This window comes from Eublepharis macularius, chromosome 3, assembly GCF_028583425.1.
Source record: "Eublepharis macularius isolate TG4126 chromosome 3, MPM_Emac_v1.0, whole genome shotgun sequence".
Taxonomy (NCBI): domain Eukaryota; kingdom Metazoa; phylum Chordata; class Lepidosauria; order Squamata; family Eublepharidae; genus Eublepharis; species Eublepharis macularius.
The window spans coordinates 183619476-183638502 of NC_072792.1; the positions used below are offsets into that span (position 1 = coordinate 183619476).

Below are 19027 nucleotides of genomic sequence, written 5' to 3' on the forward strand. Positions count from 1 at the left end.
AAACAATGTCCATCTAAATGTGAAAATGTGTTTTGGGGGCTAACAGAAAAGGATCAGTTTTAAACACTGATACTTCAAGAAGCTCTTTGGTGTATATCGCTATACCTCATGAGGTTGACTTGCTCACTTGACTTGCATGCTACTATGTATCCTAAGGCATAAAAGGCAAACCATGTTGTGATGACTCACTTCTTATCCCTGCACATGCGCAGTACACTGCACATGCGTAGTACCAGGGATAAGAAGTGAGCAGGGGCAAAACAGTTTGCTTCCCCACCACCTCCTTGGGGTTTCCATAGGCCTGGAAATGCCCAGCACGGCAGCGGGAAGTCCTGGCTGGCATGGGCAAGGGGCAGTGGCAGAGCATGCCGCTCAGCTGAGCAGGGAGAAGGCGAGCAAATCACTGCTTTCTCCCTGCCCAGCTGATCTGTAGGCAACTGGGCCGTAGCAGATCCTGCTGGCCTGCTTGCCGCTCAGCTGAGTAAGGAGAAATTGGGGCGAACGTAAGGGACAAGCTGCCTGGCCTGATGAAGATGGGAAAAGGTAGGCCTGGCAACTGCCGTGTCCTGGGCCTCCAGCAACAAGGAGGCATCCAGGATCAACAAGGAGTGCCTACCCACCTGCTACTCAGCTGGGCAGAGAGAAGACTTTCTTCCTGCTCAGCTGATACATGGGTGAGGGGACACCACTGTAGAGCACCCACCACACAGCTAGGCAGGAAGAAGTCTTACTCAACCTCCCATTTCTGGGTAGGCCAGACAGCTGCAGGTTTTCCTGAAGGACTCCTCTGTCCTGGATCCATTCCAGTCCAGTTTTCGCCTGAGCTATGGAACGATGACGACTCTGGTCACATTCACAGATGATCTTCATAGCCATCTGGATTGGGACATATCAGCGGTGCTGGTTTTGTTAGATCTTACAGCAGCATTCTATACGGTGGACTACAATCCATTGACCCACCGCCTCACCGAAGTGAGGATACTGCCTTGCAATAGCTTGTCTCTTTTCTCCACAGTCAGGGATAGAGGGTGGTGCTGGGGGAGAAATTATTGACTTGTCCCCTGCTATTGTGCCATGCCCCACAAGGGGTGATACTCCTCCTGATGTTATTTAACCTCTAGATGCATCCCCTTGCCCAGCTGGTATGATGTTTCGGGCTGGGGTGTCATCAATATGCAGATTACCCACAGTTATATCTGTTGATGGGCAGCTGTATGGAATACATTTTATGACTTACTTATTACTTAAATAATTTTTTTACGGGGGAAAAAGTCTGAAACTCCCACTTTCAAAGTATCTCATACATTAACATTCATGTGCCACAACAGAAAGAGCTCAGAGTATGTAATGCCAAGAGCCCTAAAATGTCCAAAGATCTATGTTGCAGTGCGTACTTTGTGCAGCAAACATTTCAGAAGAAAAATGGTCCCATACTCTGAGCTGCTCAACAAATAAAACCAATGAGCTTCATTGAATTAGACTGGAAATGTAAGTCTTACCAGAGATGAACGAAAGTAAAAAACTGGGAAATGCCCCCAACCTTCCAGAATACTACAAGTCCTTAGGGGGTTATGCAAGCTCAATTTCCTCTGCCTTCTCCCCTCCTGCTTTCCTGTTTTTATTTTAACGAATTCTCACCTGCTCTCTACATTCTCTGCCACCATGAGCCTGCTCAGTCCTGCAGATGAACGCTGATGTTTTCTTTTTGTAATTTACAAACTTGCTTTTTTCTGTGTACCTGACAAATCCCCTGGGTGAACACTGCCGCATCCTCACATACCATTCATGTAGCAGGTCTGTGCGTGGCCCCACTTCGTTAAGCTACTAAAAGGCACCATTTTGGAAGTCATGAAACTTCTGAAGATTTTAATGACGTCTGTGCTGGGTACCTGATAGTGTCGTCTCCCACCAATATAAAACGTATTATTTATAGATCCAAGTATTTTTAAACCACATTCTCCAGTCGAAATTACCCAAGGTGGTTAGAAACAATATTTTAGAACCTGAACCAATGAAACATAAAAACTTGCATAAAAGATCAACTAATAGGAAAGCTTTTCCTGGCAACACAGGAAAAAATTCAGGCCTACCAGAAGTCTTGGGAGAAAAAGAAAGACAGTCCAATGGATTGGAAAATGGCTGAAGAACTGGGGAGCTAGATAGAAGAATCAGGTATTGGCTTCCTGTTACGGTGATTATGGTTACCCATTGGAGAGCGGTACTGCCTGGAAGATCCCGCTGCTCCAGTGGACATGACTCAAGAGCAACATTGTGCTGTCCGTATTCTCTGGTTAATAAGCATGTTTCCTTTCTCTCCCTCCCCATTAGCTGTAAATGCTGAATAGATATAACCCAAAAACATCCTAGAGGCATTAATTATTGCAGCTCACATGTTGGAGATGAAGGTTGACTGAAAGACCCCTTGTGCCCTTGGTCAGGAAGGCAACAAAGATCTTGGTGTTTGCCCCAACTATGTGTTTTTCATCACTGGAACAAGATGACCCCCAGTGTGCTTTTTACTCCATTTCTTTCTCTCTTTTGGGACCCTAAAAGTTCTTTCACCAGGTATCAAATGCCAGCAGATAGCCATGCTGTTATGTTGTACCAAAAAAACAAAAAAAGGGAGTTGTGTGGCACCTTTTAGAGATTGATTGCAACTCAGCTCTGCTGTTTTGAAGGTGGAAGGTGGTGCTGAGCTCCATGCAACCCTCCTTGTTGTGCCTACGTGGCAGGATTCTGCTGGACACTTCCCATGCAGTCGCCCTACAGTTTCTCCTTTCCTTCAAAGAAAGCAGGGTTTATATTTTCTCTGGAGTAAAGGAGAAACAAAAGACAGGAGCCAGACAGGTTATACAGAGATTGGGCCTGATGTTGTCTTGACACTCCCTTCACTGTAGATGCTTCCTGCTGTCCACTCAGGGGGGAATCCTGGTGGTGGAAACAGCCTGAGATGTAAGTGCATTGGGAACACACACACACACACACACACACACACACACACACACACACACAATTCTTCATAGCAGAGCAAGATTTGAACTGCTTTTACCTGAACACTATCCACTTAAAGAAAACCAGTGGTTATGCTAAGCCACTCAGAGTCGTAATCCATCCCCAGCGATTTTGAGCTTGTATGTTTGCTACAGTTCAGTGTGTTTATTTACCACAAACGCCTGGCTTTTTACTCAAAGGTAAGGCCCATTACGTTCTATGAGATAATTCAAGGACTGTTCCAAGCCTCACATGCATCTTCCTTATATTTATCTCAATGAACTCAGTACACAGTAAAAAATATGCACAGAATCAAGCAGAGGAGGAGATGCAAGCCAAGGAAGAGCTTGGCAAAAGAGCATCCAAAGAGGTATTTGAATGAGAATAGGACTGTAAAAAGAAGGAACAGATCAAGAAAGAGGACAAGCTCAGATAGAGGTCAAGAAGCAAATACAGGTTTATTTGGAGAATCATCTGTAGCCAGAGCAGAGGCGCAGGGCGGCACAGCTGAACTCATTGGATGTCGATCGATTGGACCTCGAAGTCTCCTTCCACTGAGATGTACTTGACAAAATCCGGAATTATTTGGCTTTTGAAATCAAACACTTGGCCATCGGGATAAGTCACGGTCACCTCATTGTGGTTTAGGGTGAAAGTGAGCTGAGGAGGAGAGATCAAGGTGTTAGCTGATTGCCGTTTTCTGAGAGAGATACTCACACATACACACCCTAAATACGGTGGAGATAGCCTGAGGGCCAAGCTACAAGTGACGAATAACACAGGTTGGACACTTGTCAGCTTCCCTCAAGTTTTGATGGGAAATGTAGGCATCCTGGTCTTGCAGCTTGGCACTCCGAGGGCTGTCCAATGGACTTTTCAACTGTCACTCGTCCAACATTTCGCCGAGCTGCCTACATTTCCCATCAACACTTGAGGGAAGCTGACAAGTGTCCAACCTGGGTCAGGCGTCACTTGTAACTTGACCCTGACTGGCAGGGCAGTTTATAGAAGGCAGTGACCAGACCACACACAGTCCTGCCTCGGGAGCATCTATGTCTGGGCTTCTTCTGTAGAGGGGTCTCTGGTCATATCTCCTCAATGGGAAGCTATGGCAGCGTCTCTTTCCCAGGATTCTGTGGATGAAGTACACTTCCTAACCCGCATTTTACAACCAGCGAAGAGCCTGACCTGCGTGGTCCAGGGTAGCCTGATCTTGGCAGATCTTGGAAGCTAATCAAGACCAGCCCCGGTGAGTACCTGGATGAAAAACCACCAGGGAAGACCAGGGTTGCTAAACAGAGGCAGGCAATGGTAAACTGCCTCAGTTCATCTCTTGCCTTGAAAACCTGTCATGCCTGAGCCCCATCCATGCCAATATTGGTTCTCCTTCTGGTAAACACAACGTATTCAAATGTATATCTAATGTCCTTTGCTAGTATCATAACTGTTATTTTCTCAGACTTTCACAGGTGACTTCTGGAACTGCTTCCAATGTTTATGACCTTGTACTCCTTTCCAGAGAGTGCTGTGTCTTGCTTCCTCAGTATTCAATGTGATATCTCAAATATGTGAAATGTTCTCACACAGAAAAAGCGCCAAAGTATTGATTTAAAATGGGAGGGGGGAGAAAGGAGTAAGCTAGCGTGTTGAAAGAGTATGTCATTACTGTCAACTTCTACTCTTGCTGCTTAGTTAGCTGCCTTGCTTCTAAGTAGTAGTGACTCGAGAGAAACACTATGGGCCAAGCTACACATGACGAATGACACTTGAACGGCAAGTGGATTGAGTGGAGGGCAAGTGAACAGGGAGAAATACACTTGCCATTCAAGTGTCATTCGTCATGTGTAGCTTGGCCCTCAGACTCAGGGCCAAGCTACACATGACGAATGACACTTGAACGGCAAGTGGATTGAGTGGGGGGCAAGTGAACAGGGAGAAATACACTTGCCATTCAAGTGTCATTCGTCATGTGTAGCTTGGCCCATTAGCTGTAAATGCTGAAGAGATGTAAGCCAAAAACATTCTAGAGGCATTAATTATTGTGGCTCACATGCTAGAGATGAATGTTGACTGAAAGACCCCCTGTGCCCTTGGTCAGGAAGGCAACAAAGATCTTGAATGGCAAGTGGATCGTGTGGAGGGCCAGTGGCAGGAACAGAATGGTTTTATTCCATTATACTGCCCCTTTCTTTTATGCTTTTTCACATCTGAGAGGTAGATCACAGTTCAAAGTTCTCACTTAACCCTTGAGGGACCCAACCAGTGCTCCTCTTTCCTTGAAATGCTGTCACTGTGGTAATTTCTTGAGAATATTATACCAGTTTAGTTTTATATACATTTTTCTAATTTGTCAAAGCTTAAGAGCATTGTATACAAATTCCACCAGAGAAAATGGCTGCTTTGGAGGATGGACTCTATGGCATTATACTAGGGTTGCCAGGTTCAGGTTGGGAAATTCCTGGAGATTTGGGGGGTGGAGCCTGGAGAGGGGGGGGTTGTGGAGGGGGGGGCTCATAACGGTATAATGCCATAGAGTCCACCCTCCAAACAGCCATTTTCTCCAGGGGAACTGATCTCTATTGCCTGGAAATCAGTTGTAATTCCTGGAGATTTCCAGCCACCACCTGGAGGCTGGCAACCCTACATTATACTGCACTGAGCTCCCCCCTCTTCCCCCAACCACTCCCTCCCCCAAATCTCCAGGAGTTTCCCAATGTGCACTTGGCAGCCATAACGCTCACTGAACGTGCCTTTCCCAAGGACACCTGCCCTCGGTTTTGGAGCCACCCATCACGGCTCTTCCCTCAAGCCCTTTCTATCTTCCACTCACCTTGGTGTCTTCTCCCTGTGCAAACGGGAAGTGATGATCCCGCATTTCCTCACCCCAGTTGCCGTCCTTCTTGGAGTTGTACACAATCACCCTTTCACCAAAGTGAGGGTTACACTGAATCAGCAAGTTCGAATTATCATGGCCCAGGTTGATGGCAAAGCTAAGAGGAAAGGATACACATTTAGGCCTCTGACTTTAACAGGAGCTGAAATACAGCAAATCAAGCAAACGCTCTCGTTTTCTGTCTATTTTCTGTCTGTGCCCCCTGCAGTTCAGAAGTGTAGTTGCACCAGGCAACAATACGCATTTAGTGTCCAGGCATAGCCTTTGTGGTGGGTGGTGGTGTGGGTGGTATTGCAAATAAGCCAGCCTGCTGGGCTCCTCTATCTTTTGGAGTAGTCAGGAGGAAGAGACCAGAAATGAGCCTGACGTTCAAGCACAGGGAAAGCAGAGGTTAAAGTGGCAATCTTCCTGGGGGCTGAAGCAGGGGCAGAGGAAGGAAGGAAGTGTATTTTGTGCCTTAGATGACTGGAGGAGGTCGCTGGCCATGCCCCATAGACTGGTTTTGGTTCCAGTGCATTTCAGATGTTTTAAACAGCTAATATGAGAGACAACACAGCTTATTTCTAAAACATGCCCAGGACTAGAGATGGGCACAAACAGCAATACGAATTTAAAAAACCCAGCCCAATCTGTTGTTTGTGAACAAACTGCTTGTGAAGCCCCATTCTAAATGAACAGGTGGTCGTTGCAAGCCTTGTTTGTTGCTGTTGGTCAAGCCAGACAGTCTGTCACCTGCAATCAATTCCCTTGGCAACTTAGGCAAGGATTGTCTGAACTCTGTCTGAACTCCTGCTGTTGCCCTGGAAACCCCAATCTAAGCCCAGTTTAGCTTGATTGGCAGGTCTTCCTTCCAAGTGTGGACTGGAGCTCCAAATTTGTTACAAGAGGAAACGACCAGGGGGGAGGGGGGCTCCCAGCTCTGGCTTTCAGAGAGAGAGACAGCTACTGTTAGAGAGACAGGGAGAGTGCATTGGAGCTTGAATGTTCTTTGTGTGTGGTGGGATAGGGATCTACCCCTTCAAGTTCAAGGGCTGCTGCCAGGCTCTGGGGCCAAGCTATTATTTATTATTTATTATTTATTACCTGCTGCCTGCACAGGTAGGGTTTTTGGGAATGGTGCAGTAGGGATCTTGATGGCTGGAGGACAGCCTGCTGGCCCCAATGAAAAACGAACAACGAACATGTTTGTGAACAGGTCAAGTTCGTCAATGTTCGTTGTTTGTGGATGGCAATGAACAACGAACACCATGTTTGGTTTTTTTTTCCTGTTCGTGCCCATGTCTACCCAGGGCACAGAGAGGCTCAGTTTTAATCCACTAATACAAACCCATCAGCGCATGGTGCCACCTTCCCCTGCACAAGGATTGAATCATCCACACGGGCCTTCTTCATGTTGGTGATGCTCAGTTTCTGAAGGAGAGGGAAAGCAGCAGAGTTATGAGTACGAGGGTAATCTCTAGCTTGTGGTGAGATTGGTAACACATGTACACCTATTTCCCTAGGGAATAGGTTAATGATTTCTGGACCAGAAACACCATCAACCAAAGAAGGATCTTCTCCACCCATCTGTGCCAGCAGATGCCATGCCACAAAGTGTTACACTAGATTTAAAAAGCCTTTTAGTCCTTAGGGAGCCGTAAGGCTATAGATTCCACCCCCACCCCCAAAAGACATAGGCCTTTTCCACACTGCCTTAAAATAGCGGCAGGCTCCTGGAATGCTGGTAGCTTCTTTGCGTGATATGAGCTGAAAAAAATGCCCCACATCGGTTTTTAAGGAAAACATCATGCGAAGAAGCTGCCAGCATATTGGGAGCCTGCCGCTTTTTAAAGGTAGTATGGAAACGGCCATATGCTAACAGACAGCTGCATGAGTGGCTAGTCCTTTAGCAGGGAACAAGCTGTGCTCCACCCCATAGAAGAAGAGGGCCAACTCCTCAGCAGTACACCCATGTGAAGCTACTAGCAGTCATCTGTAGTAATTCAAGACTTCTGTTTTGTCTCTGGAAAGAAATTCTGGTCGTATAGCTATTGAGATCCACTACCTGGAAACACACAACACTGGAGGAAATACCGTTGCTGGCTTTGTCCGGTACTTCTGCAACGAACTGGCTAGGAAGTTTCAATAGAGCAGCGGACTTTTACTTTGGCTGTAGCAGTCCTTCTGAAAACCTTTACCTGGAAGGAAGGGCCACTGAATCAAGTGCGACTTCCTTCTGAGGAAACATGCTTTGAATCCTGTTAGCTCCCCAGGTACTGCTTCAGAGTTGCCCAGTTACCATTCCTCCTGCTGACAAGGATTTTAGCTCTAATAACCCACTCCACCTAACCACTCAACAAGGATTACAGAGCACAACTGACATCTATCTATCTATCTATCTATCTATCTATCTATCTATCTATCTATCTATCTATCTATCTATCTATCTATCTATCTATCTATCTATCTATCTATCTATCTATCTATCTATCTATCTATCTATCTATCTATCTATCTATCTATCTATCTATCTATCATGTCATTTATAGTCTGCCTTTCTCATTGAGATTCAAGGCGGATTACATAGAGTGAGATTAGTACAGTCCATATCAGGAAGATTTCCATAAACAATGCCATAGCGTAAACAGATACAAGTTTGGTGGTTGTGGGTTTTCTGGGCTGCATTGCAGTGGTCTTGGCATTGTAGTTCCTGACGTTTCGCCACTGAGACACTGAGAGATCTCTGTCTTTTGGTGCTACACCTCTGAAGATGCCAGCCACAGCTGCTGGCGAAACGTCAGGAACTACAATGCCAAGACCACGGCAATACAGCCCGGAAAACCCACAACCACCATCGTTCTCCGGCCGTGAAAGCCTTCGACAATACATAGATACAAGTTTATTTATTATTTATTTTATTCGATTTATACCCCACCCTCCCCACAGATGAGGTCAGGGCAGCTAACAACATTAAAAATACATTAAAAATCACAAAAACACAAAATCAATAATATTTTTTTAAAAAATCATTAAAAAGTTCACAAAGATATAGCATTTGCCGGAATCCAGTACAACATAGTGGCAAGGTCTCTGGTTCCTAACTCATTAGCGGATCATCTGAGATCTCTTCTGTAGAATACACCCCTCCTCTCTGAGTAAAAAGCCTTTTTGAATCATTCAAGAGTTCTTCAAATACACTAAGCTATCTGTCAAGGACTGTCCCTACAGAACATTGCCTAGACTGTCCCTCTACGGAAAACTTACAGTATCCATCGGTAAATCTGTAAAACTTCCACTTCAGATTGCTAAGGCTTGGCAAGGCAGCTCCCAATAGATACCCTTCAATTATGCCTTCTTGGGCTGCCTGAACTTTAAATAGAGGCCTGGAACCCGCCTTTTTTCTTTCCCAACCAATCAGGCACAAGGTTGTGAAATCTTTAAGAGAATCTCATCAGAAACACTTTGTTAAATTTCCACCTTGCAAATGCAAGCCTGTGTTGCAATACCTAATTAATATACTTTCGCATTGTGAGTTCCCTCTGTATGATCTTGACCATTGGGTGGTACCAGGAGCAAAATAAGGAAACAAAGTTGGGCCCCACCAGAACTGACCCTCTGTGGAAATGTGGAATCTTTTAGGGGGGAGGAATTCAGGTTTTTATTTTCTTTTAATCTGTAATACTTGGATTACAAATTGTAAATTGCCTTCAGACAAGAGGAAAAGCAAGATATAAATAGTTTCATTAAATAATAAAAATGGGGAAAGACTCAAACAGCGTTTGTCAGTGTATTGGCTTGCAGTGGGTGCCAACAATCAAAAAGACCCACCAAGGGTAGGTTTGTTTCTTAAAATTGGAGGACCTGAAGCTCTGAAAAAGACATGAATGGGCTCTTTGCCCTCCCACAAAGGGAGCTCCTGTGAAAGTAGCATTCACATGCACTGAACAACCCGCACATGAATTGAAAACTAGACACAATCCTGCAATTTAGCATCCCTACGCACTTAGTCACGTGCAGAGAGACTCTAAGATTCATGGCCAAATTAGTCTTCTCTACAATTAAATCAGACTTCTCAGCACACAACCTGTCACACTCTCTGATTCATGCATTTAACTTCAGCTCTGCTTCGCCTACCTTTTCACTCCTCCGTTCAAACTTCGGCTTTCTTGGCCAGATCATTCCATACCACAGCTGTGGAATCTACAGGGCCTACAGCCGCCCTAGTTTGTGCATTTCGGCCTCCATAGACGGACCTCTTAAAGGTGTCGTCTTTAAATTAGTACCCATTTCTAAAAGCTACACTGGCTGCTTCCACACACGTTGGATAATCCACTTTCAATACTCTTTAGTGAACATTTGAAACTGATTTTCCATGTGTGGAACAAAAAATCCACTTCCAAAGGATTGTGAAAGTGCATTGAAAGTGCATTATTCAATGTGCATGGAAATGGCCAATGTCTGCCATTATGGCCAGCAATTTCTTCCTTCCTACATAAGCTTCAGGATATTCTCTTGGTGTCTTCCTCTGAGGGTTCCCAGGTCTCTATCCCCTCCCTGGGAGGAGGGAGAGACCCAGGACTTGGGTGCTTTAGTGTCCTCGTGAGCGCCCACAGCGGGACATGATGGCAGGTGATACCTGGGGAGTTTGCTACCTCCCACCAATCGGCAGTGATCAGTGGGCAACCAGGCAAAACCACCGGGAGGGAGATTGCCTGCCACCAGCAACTGGTAACCAACTAGTACGCTCCTTGCCTCTCCATTACAAATAACAGTTGAGAGTTCTGAGCAGGCCACACAACCCTATCATTTCTCTCATCCATGAGTAGGTTTCCAAATGGTTTAAATTCTAGATGGGCTTCCAGCCTTGGTGGCAGAGGCATTATGGCTGGAGGCAGACATCTTAGCAAGCTTGGCGACGTCTGTCCCTGTGGAAGTGGGGTACATTGTGGAATGGCTGCCATCCAGAAAATCCCAGTCTCTTCAGAGAGCGGTCCCAATTGACCTGTGATTGCCCTGGATTCAGGGGCAGACCAGCACACTGTTTCCTTAACTTCCTCAGTCTCTGGAGCGCCTCTATCGTTTGTCCTCTCTATAACCTTGGTCTTAATGGGAAGTACAGGGGTAATGCCTGGATCAGCCACAGAGCAGCTGGGCAGGAGACAGAGGGTCAGAAGGTCCCGGGGTGAAAAGAAGCAACTAAGGTTCTGTGGAAGCCAAGATGCAGACTCACTTCCATATTTTGACTTTCGTTCTGTGATGCAAGGAACTTAGTGCCAAGTTGAGCTTCTTCAAGGTGACTATGCAGAGGAACAGCTCCTTGCTGGGCGGACTGAGCAGTAGAATTAGCCTGCTGTACATCTTTCTGTGCCTCGCTAAGACTCATGACCAAATTACTCTTATCTATCAAAAAGAGTCGAGTAGCACCTTTAAGACTAACCAACTTTATTGTAGCATAAGCTTTCGAGAATCACAGTTCTCTTCATCAGATTCATGGAGGGCAAGAAGAAACTGGTCAGATATATAAGTGGAGAGGGGAGGGAGGAGTAGATGCAAACAGTAGTTTCTGATATGGAGATCAGTTTGCTTCTGTGAAGGAAGTCAGTTACTTCTGATAATGAGATAACCATTCATAGGCCATTTCCACACACGCTGAATAATGCACTTTCAATGCACTTTCACAATCCTTTAGAAGTGGATTTTTTGTTCCACACATGGAAAATCAGTTTCAAATGTTCACTAAAGAGTATTGAAAGTGGATTATCCAACGTGTGTGGAAGTGGCCATAGTCTCTATTCAATCCCAGCCTGAGTGAGTCCAATTTACATATGAATTCCAATTCAGCAGCTTCCCGTTGGATTTTGTTTTTGAAAGGTTTCTGTTGAACTACAGCGACCTTTAAGTCTTTGATGGAATGTCCTGGTAGATTGAAGTGTTCTCCCACTGGTTTCTGGATGTTGCCATTTCTAATGTCAGATTTGTGTCCATTTATTCTTTTGCGCAGAGGTTCGCTGGTTTGTCCAATGTACAGAGCAGATGGACATTGTTGGCACATGAGGGCATATATCACATTGGAGGATGAGCAGTTGTAAGAGCCAGAGACAGTGTAGTTGGTGCCATTGGGTCCTGTAATTGTATTTCCTGGGTAGATATGGGGGCAGAGCTGGCATCTGGGTCTGTGGCAGGGTCACTGGTGACTCTGCTGGTGGCTCTGCTGGCCGATTCATGGTTGTGAGTGAGAAGTTGTTTAAGGTTGGGAGGCTGTCTGTAGGCAAGGAGAGGTCTTCCACCCAGGGCTTCTGAGAGACAGGTATCATTTTCCAGGATGGGTTGTAGCTCACTGATGATACGTTGGATGGGTTTGAGCTGGGAGCTATAGGTGACAACCAGTGGTGTTCTGTTGTTAGTTCCTTTAGGTTTGTCCTGGAGCAGACTGTTTCTGGGTACTAGTCTGGCCCTGTCGATTTGTTTCCTCACTTCATTTGGTGGGTACTGTAGTCCCCAAAATGCTTGTTGTAAATCTCTTAAGTGGGAGTCCCGATCAAGAGCATTGGAGCAGATACGATTGTAATGTAAGGCTTGGCTGTAGACAATTGACGGAGTGGTATGTTTAGGGTGGTAGCTAGAGGCATGTAGATATGAGTATCGGTCTGTGGGTTTCCAGTATAAGGTGGTATTTATCTGTCCATTATGTAGTTGTACAGTGGTGTCCAAGAAGTGTACCTGTTGTATAGAGTGGTCCAGGCTTAGGTTGATAGTAGGGTGAAAGTTGTTGAAGTCCTGATGAAATCTCTCAAGGGCTTCCTTCCCATGGGTCCAAATGATGAAGATGTCATCCAGGAATCTTAAGTATAGTAGTGGTTCCAGTGGATGGGAGCTGAGGAAGCGTTGTTCCAAGTCCGCCATGAATATGTTAGCATATTGCGGTGCCATGCGTGTGCCCATGGCTGTGCCATTAACCTGTAGATATAAGCTGTCACCAAATTTGAAGTAATTGTGAGTGAGTACAAAGTAGCAAAGTTCAGTGGTGAGGTGTGCTGTGGTTTTGTCCGGGATGATATTCCGTATGGCTTCCAGTCCATCTGCATGTGGGATATTGGTGTACAAGGCCTCCACATCCATGGTTGCTAGGATGGTGTCATCTGGTAGGTTGTCAATGGACTGTATTTTCCTGAGGAAGTCAGTGGTGTCCCGTAAATAGCTGGGTGTGCTGGTGGCATAGGACCCGAGGATAGAGTCCGGGTATCCTGAGACTCCTACTGTGATAGTGCCTATTCCTGAAACAATGGGACGTCCTGGGTTACCTGGTTTATGGATTTTGGGTAGTAGGTAGAATCTTCCTGGTCGTGGTTCCTGGGGTGTGTCCATACGGATGCATTCTTGTATGTCCATGGGGAGAGTCTTTAATATTTTATTGAGTTCTCTTTTGTATTGCTCCGTAGGGTCAGAAGGTAGTATTTTATAGAATGTTGTGTTGGAGAGTTGTCTTAAAGGTGCTACTGGACTCTTTTTGATTTTGCTATTACAGACTAACACGGCTAACTCCTCTGCATCTACTTATCTATAAGTACATGAGACTCCTCAGCACACAACCAATCACCTTACCATAGCATGGATCCATAGCATGGATCCAGGTGGCCAGGCCGGCCATGTCGAGATAAGAAGCCATTTTCCAGACTAGGGAGAGGTTGTAGAAAGCATTTCTTTATGGCTGCCTTAACTTGTTTTTCTAGTAATAGCACTGGATCTAGTATAATCCCTAGACTCTTAACCGAGTCTGCAAGGGTCAGATGAACTCTATCGAATGTGGGGAATTCAATGTCCTTCAGGATCTCTGCCTTCCCAACAGACATCACTTCTGTCTTGTCTGGGTTTAATTTTAATTTGTTCATTTCCAGCCATTTCACCACAGCTGTCAGGCAGGGATCCAAGATTTCTTCTGAATCTTGTAGGGACCTGGATACAGAGATATAGGCTGTTTCCACACGCTGTTAAAGAGACTGCCCACTCACTGAACTCTGGCTTTTTTTTTCACTCACTCCATGTGTTTCCAATTTCAAAGTGGAAGCAGGCAGTTTGGCTTTTTTTTTTCAGCATCTTTTCTGAGAACGGGATTTTCCACTCTTTCATGTGCCGGCTAAAAGATGTCGAAAAAATGAAAGCCAAACTGCCTGCTTCCTCTTTGAAATCGGAGACGTATGAGTGAAAAAAACACGTTCAAGTTCAGTGAGTGGGCCGTCTCTTTAACAGCATGTGGAAATGGCCATAGAGTTAAGTGTCACCTGCATATTGATGACATCCAGTTCCATAGCTGCAAATGAGTTCTCCTAAAGGCTTTATGTAGAGGCTAAATAACTTGGGAGATAAGATTGTGCCTTGTGGAACCCCGCAAGATAGTTCCCATGCTCTGGCAGCAATCCTTTGAGTCTGTTCCCTGAGAAACAATTTAAACCAGTCCAAGGCACATCCTTTGATGCCCACTTCTGTCTCTGGATGCCTCAACAGGATGACATGGGGTGAATCCACACGTCCTCGGAGTGTCCTGGCGTTGCACTAAGTGTTCGCTAAACACCCGGAAGTATAGCGTCTTTCTAGCACCAATTTCTGAATCGCACTAGAAAGACGCTATACTTCCGGGTATTTAGTGAACATTTAGCGCAACGCCAGGACGTATCAAGGGCGTGTGGATTTATCCTTGGTCTACTGTATCAAAGGCTGCAGATAGATCCAGGAGGAGCAATAAGGAGGTTTGGCCTTTGTCTATATTCAGACCGAGATCATCTACTAACACTACTAGTGCTGTCTCTGTCCCGTGCCCTGGTCTGAATCCAGACTGGAAAGAATCCAGAGCATTAGAGTTATTATTCAAGAAAGTCTGGAGTTGGCCAGCTACTGCTCTCTCAGGGCGAAGCTACAAGTGACAAATGACACTTGAACGGCAAGTGTATTTCTCCCTGTTCACTTGCACTCCACTCAATCCACTTGCTGTTCAAGTGTCATTCGTCACTTGTAGCTTGGCCCTCAGTTACTTTGCCCAGAAAGGGCAGAACTGGGTGATAATTGGCCACATCAATTTTGTCTAGGGATGTATTTTTTTAAATTAGCGGTTGGATAACCACCTATTTGAGCGGCTGGGGGAATGGTGTCCTGAGTTAGCAACTGATTTACGCTAGACCTCAGTGATTCACGTATGTGGTCCTTACTTGATTTTAACAACCAAGATGGGCAAAGGTCGACCACACGAGTAGTGGCTTTCATAGATATCAGAATCCTGTTAAGATCTGTCATTGCAATTGGCTTAAGGCTGTCCAAGTGCAAGCCAGATGGTGCATTAAGCATTTCTTCCATCTTGCCTGCATTGCAGCTAGCATTCAAATCAGAGAATACTTGTGCTATTTTATCAGTGAAAAATTTAACAAAGATCTCACCGCTAATATTGAGGGTTACTAACTACTTTAGACGCCTTCCTTCCTTCTTCCTTTCCTTCCTTCCTTCCTTCCTCCCTTTTATTTTATTTGCTTTATACCTCGCCCTCCCCATAAGTGGACTCAGGGTGGCTCACATCCATACAGTACAAAAGTTAATAGTAAAAACTGTACAATTAGTAATAATTTAAAACAATCATTAAAATAGTCTAGGTGCCTTCTATATATGACTATTTAGATGGACAGCTGGGCATAACATGTGACCAAGGGCAGTCACAGGAAAGATGGTGGTCTTAGATGGAAGGGGAAAGGGCACCCACTGGTCCTCAGCCAAAGGCCTGGTGGAACATCTCCATTTTACGGGCCCTGGGGAACTGTAACAGGTCCTGCAGGGCCTGGATCTCCAGCGGGAGAGCATCCCACCAGTCCGAGGCTAGGGCAGAAAAAGCCCTGGCCCTGGTTGAGGCCAGACGGATGTTTTTCGGGCCAGAGACCACCAGGAGTTGCTTATCTGCAGAGCGCAATGCCCTGCAGGGGATATAATGGGAGAGGGGATCCCGCAGGTATGCTGGTCCCAGTCCATGAAGGGTTTTATACATTACGGTTAACATCTTGAACCGGAACCAGAACTCCCCTGGGAGCCAGTGTAGCTGGCACAGTACAGGATGGATGTGTGTTTGGACTGGTGTTCCCGTGAGAATGTGTGCTGCTGCGTCCTGGACCAGCTGTAACTTCCGGGTCAAGCCCAAGGGCGGCCCACTGTAGAGTGAGTTGCAGTAGTCTAACCAGGAGGTGACCGTTGCATGGATTATTGTAGCCAGGTCCTGGGGCAAGAGGTCATTGTAAGCTATTAGGGCTGTTAGAAGACAATATCCCTTCCCTGTCCCCCAGGCTTTTCCGTTCTTCTTCAGGATAAAGAAGGTGGGGTGGATCTTGGTGTTCTTATCTGATTTTTAGGCAACTAGTTATGGAGGGCGGGGTCTGGACATGGGTGGGACCTTGCACAGGGTCTTAGCTCTCCATCTTTGTGCCAAAATCTGTTTTATTGGGTCTCTTACTATCAACTCTAGCTGCTGGCATGTAGATATTTCTGCTGCCCTTTGGGTGGCAAACAGTCTAGCCAAAAATGTGTGACTTGTAAGGCATGATTGTACTACAAATCACAGCAGAATCAGCCCTCCACATCCTGCATCCATGTCGGAGAATGATTTGCATCAGTAAAATATGAAAGCTGGACTTTAAATAAATAAATAAATAAATAATGAAATGTCCATCTAAATATGAAAATGTGTTTTGGGGGCTAATAGAAAAGGATCCATTTTAAATACTGGTACTTTAAGAAGTTCTTTAGTGCATGTCTCTAGACCTCATGGGGCTGTCTTGCTCACTTGAGTTGCACACCAATACATATAAGGAAGGACACATTTCCGTTTCCATATACACAGTAGTCTAGTCTCAGTGTTATCCTGGATCCAGATGGCCAGGTCAGCCAAGTCAAGATAGGGTATCATCTTCCAGGCTGAACTGTGTTGGAAGAAAGTGAGTTTTTTTCTTTTATTCCCCTTCCCTCCCCCCTTTTTTGGCAACTGATAAACGTGCTTCCCTAGCAGCATTGCAGGGCCCAGTATAACTGCAAGTCTCTTAACCAAATGTGCGAGGGTTGGTTAAACCCCATGGAAAGTACGGAGCACAATGTTGTTCAATATCTCTGCCTTCCCAACCAGCATTACCTCTGGGCCAAGCTACAAGTGATGAATGACACAGGTTGGACACTTGTCAGCTTCCCTCAAGTTTTGATGGGAATTGTAGGCGTCCTGGTCTTGCAGCTTGGCTCTCTGACTGCTGCCCAATGGACTTTTCAACTGTCACTTGTCCAACATTCCGCCAAGCTGCCTACATTTCCCAACAAAACTTGAGGGAAGCTGACAAGTGTTCAACTTGTGTCATTCGTCACTTGTAGTTTGGCCCAGTGTCTTCTCAGGATTCAGTTTCAACAGGTTCACTCTTAGCCATTTAACCACAGCAGTCAGACAGCAATTCAGGACCTCTACTGCATCATCAGGAAATTTGGATACATCTGGATGTCAGGAACATTGAAACTAGACTACTGTAACGGACTCTCCATCGGCCTCCCCTTAAAGTCAATTTGGAGACTCCAGTTATTGCAAAACGCTGCAGCTCAGTTCTAATCAGGAGCTAGACGGGGCATGCATATTACTTCCATTCTTCAGTCACTGCATTGGCTACCCTTCCGTTTCCAGGCTCAGTTCTCTGAGGTGGTCCCTACCTTATGTAAGGTTCTGCCTCATGAGGTTAGGGCTCTCATTCTCCTGGCTTGTCACAAATTATGGAAAACTGAAATATTCAGGAAGGCTTTTGTACTCAGGCAATGGTCGGCCAATTATTTCAGGTTGTGGATCCATTTTGGAGCCATTGGCAATATTGATTGACTCTGTACTTCGTCCAGCAGTGCTTAATATACGTCCCCTTCTGCAGGACACTAGAGATTTCATTAAACGTATAGAAGGCACGCATCTGGAAGAAGGGGCTGGATTCCTCACCATGGATGTGTGCTCCTTGTACACAATCATCCCGCATGAATCAGCTAGAATGGTGGTGGAGGATGCGCTGATTAGGGAGCAGGGCTATGGGCATTCTAGGGCTTTTCTGTTACAATTGCTGGACTTGGTACTTGAGAAAAACTATTTCCGCTTTGAGAAAGATTTCTATTTTCAATTGAGAGGGGTAGCGATGGGCAGCTCTGTGGCACCCGGTATAGCCAACTTATTCATGGGCAGCTGGGAGAATCACTTTATACTACATCCTTCAAACCCATTTAGAGAACATTATTTCCATTATTTCCGTTTCATAGATGACCTCTATTTCATCTATAGGAATATGGAGGGAGTGGAAGAATTTTGTGAGTGGCTGAATAGTCAGGATCCTAATGTCAAGTTCACGTGGCAACATAATGAACAACAAATTAACTATTTGGATATGGTTACATACAGGAGTGGGGACCATTTGGTTAAAATTAAGACCTACACTAAGGAGACAGATAAAAATTCATATTTGGATTTCCAATCCTTTCACCCCTGGCATCTAAGGGAGAACATCCCCTTTGGGCAGCTGCTCAGGATCAAACGGAATTCGTCCTGTGCAGTGGATTTTGACAGAGATGGCAGATCCCTCTGTAGGCAGTTTTTGAGGAGGAATTACCCAGAGAAAGTGGTGGAGCATGCTTGGCAGAGAGCAAAAGTGAGAGAGAGAGGATCCCTGTTTGAATCAGAAAGAAAAACACGGGAAGATAGGATAGTCTGGGCTTTGGATTTCACTCCCAGGGCTAACCAGATAAGGAAGATCATCTCCCACCATTGGAATATTATAGAGAGCATCAAAGGCTGTGAATTGAAACCAAGGGTAGGCTTCCGTAAAACTAAGAATCTCAAGGATGTATTAGTTAGGGCTGATGTTTGCAGTGAGACCAACTTATGCCGCCTCCCTAAGGGGAATTTCAAATGCGGGCACTGCCAGATTTGTGATCTGTTTGTGGAGGGTAAAGAGATCTCCATCAGGGGATTTAAGTATAGTTTTGGCCATTTTGCCAATTGCCAGAGTAAAGGAGTGGTTTATGCTCTGGAATGCCCCTGCAACTTGTTTTACATCGGTTGCACGCTCAGACCTGTCAAGGTCAGGATACTGGAGCACATGGCACGTGTTCGGAACAATGTCATAGAAGCAC

General features: G+C 45.5%; 1 protein-coding gene across 1 annotated transcript; it reads right to left on the reverse strand.

Moving 5' to 3' along the window:
- Nucleotides 1-3504: 3504 nt before the first annotated feature.
- Nucleotides 3505-17876, reverse strand: LOC129326345 (galectin-2-like). Its single transcript, XM_054974500.1, has 4 exons — nucleotides 17847-17876; nucleotides 7212-7294; nucleotides 5822-5981; nucleotides 3505-3651 (listed from the first exon to the last, which is right to left on the reverse strand). Exons 1-4 carry the CDS (start codon nucleotides 17874-17876, stop codon nucleotides 3505-3507), a joined length of 420 nt encoding a protein of 139 aa, XP_054830475.1.
- Between the last annotated feature and the right edge of the window lie 1151 nt (nucleotides 17877-19027).

Excerpts from the sequence above, each read along its gene's own strand:
- LOC129326345 (XM_054974500.1), bottom strand. The coding sequence starts at position 17,876 with ATGATTGTGTACAAGGAGCACACATCCATG. Across the intron at positions 7,295-17,846 it reads ACAAGGAGCACACATCCATG|AAACTGAGCATCACCAACAT; the intron begins GTGAGGAATCCA and ends CCTCTCCTTCAG. Across the intron at positions 3,652-5,821 it reads CACAGGGAGAAGACACCAAG|CTCACTTTCACCCTAAACCA; the intron begins GTGAGTGGAAGA and ends TCTCCTCCTCAG.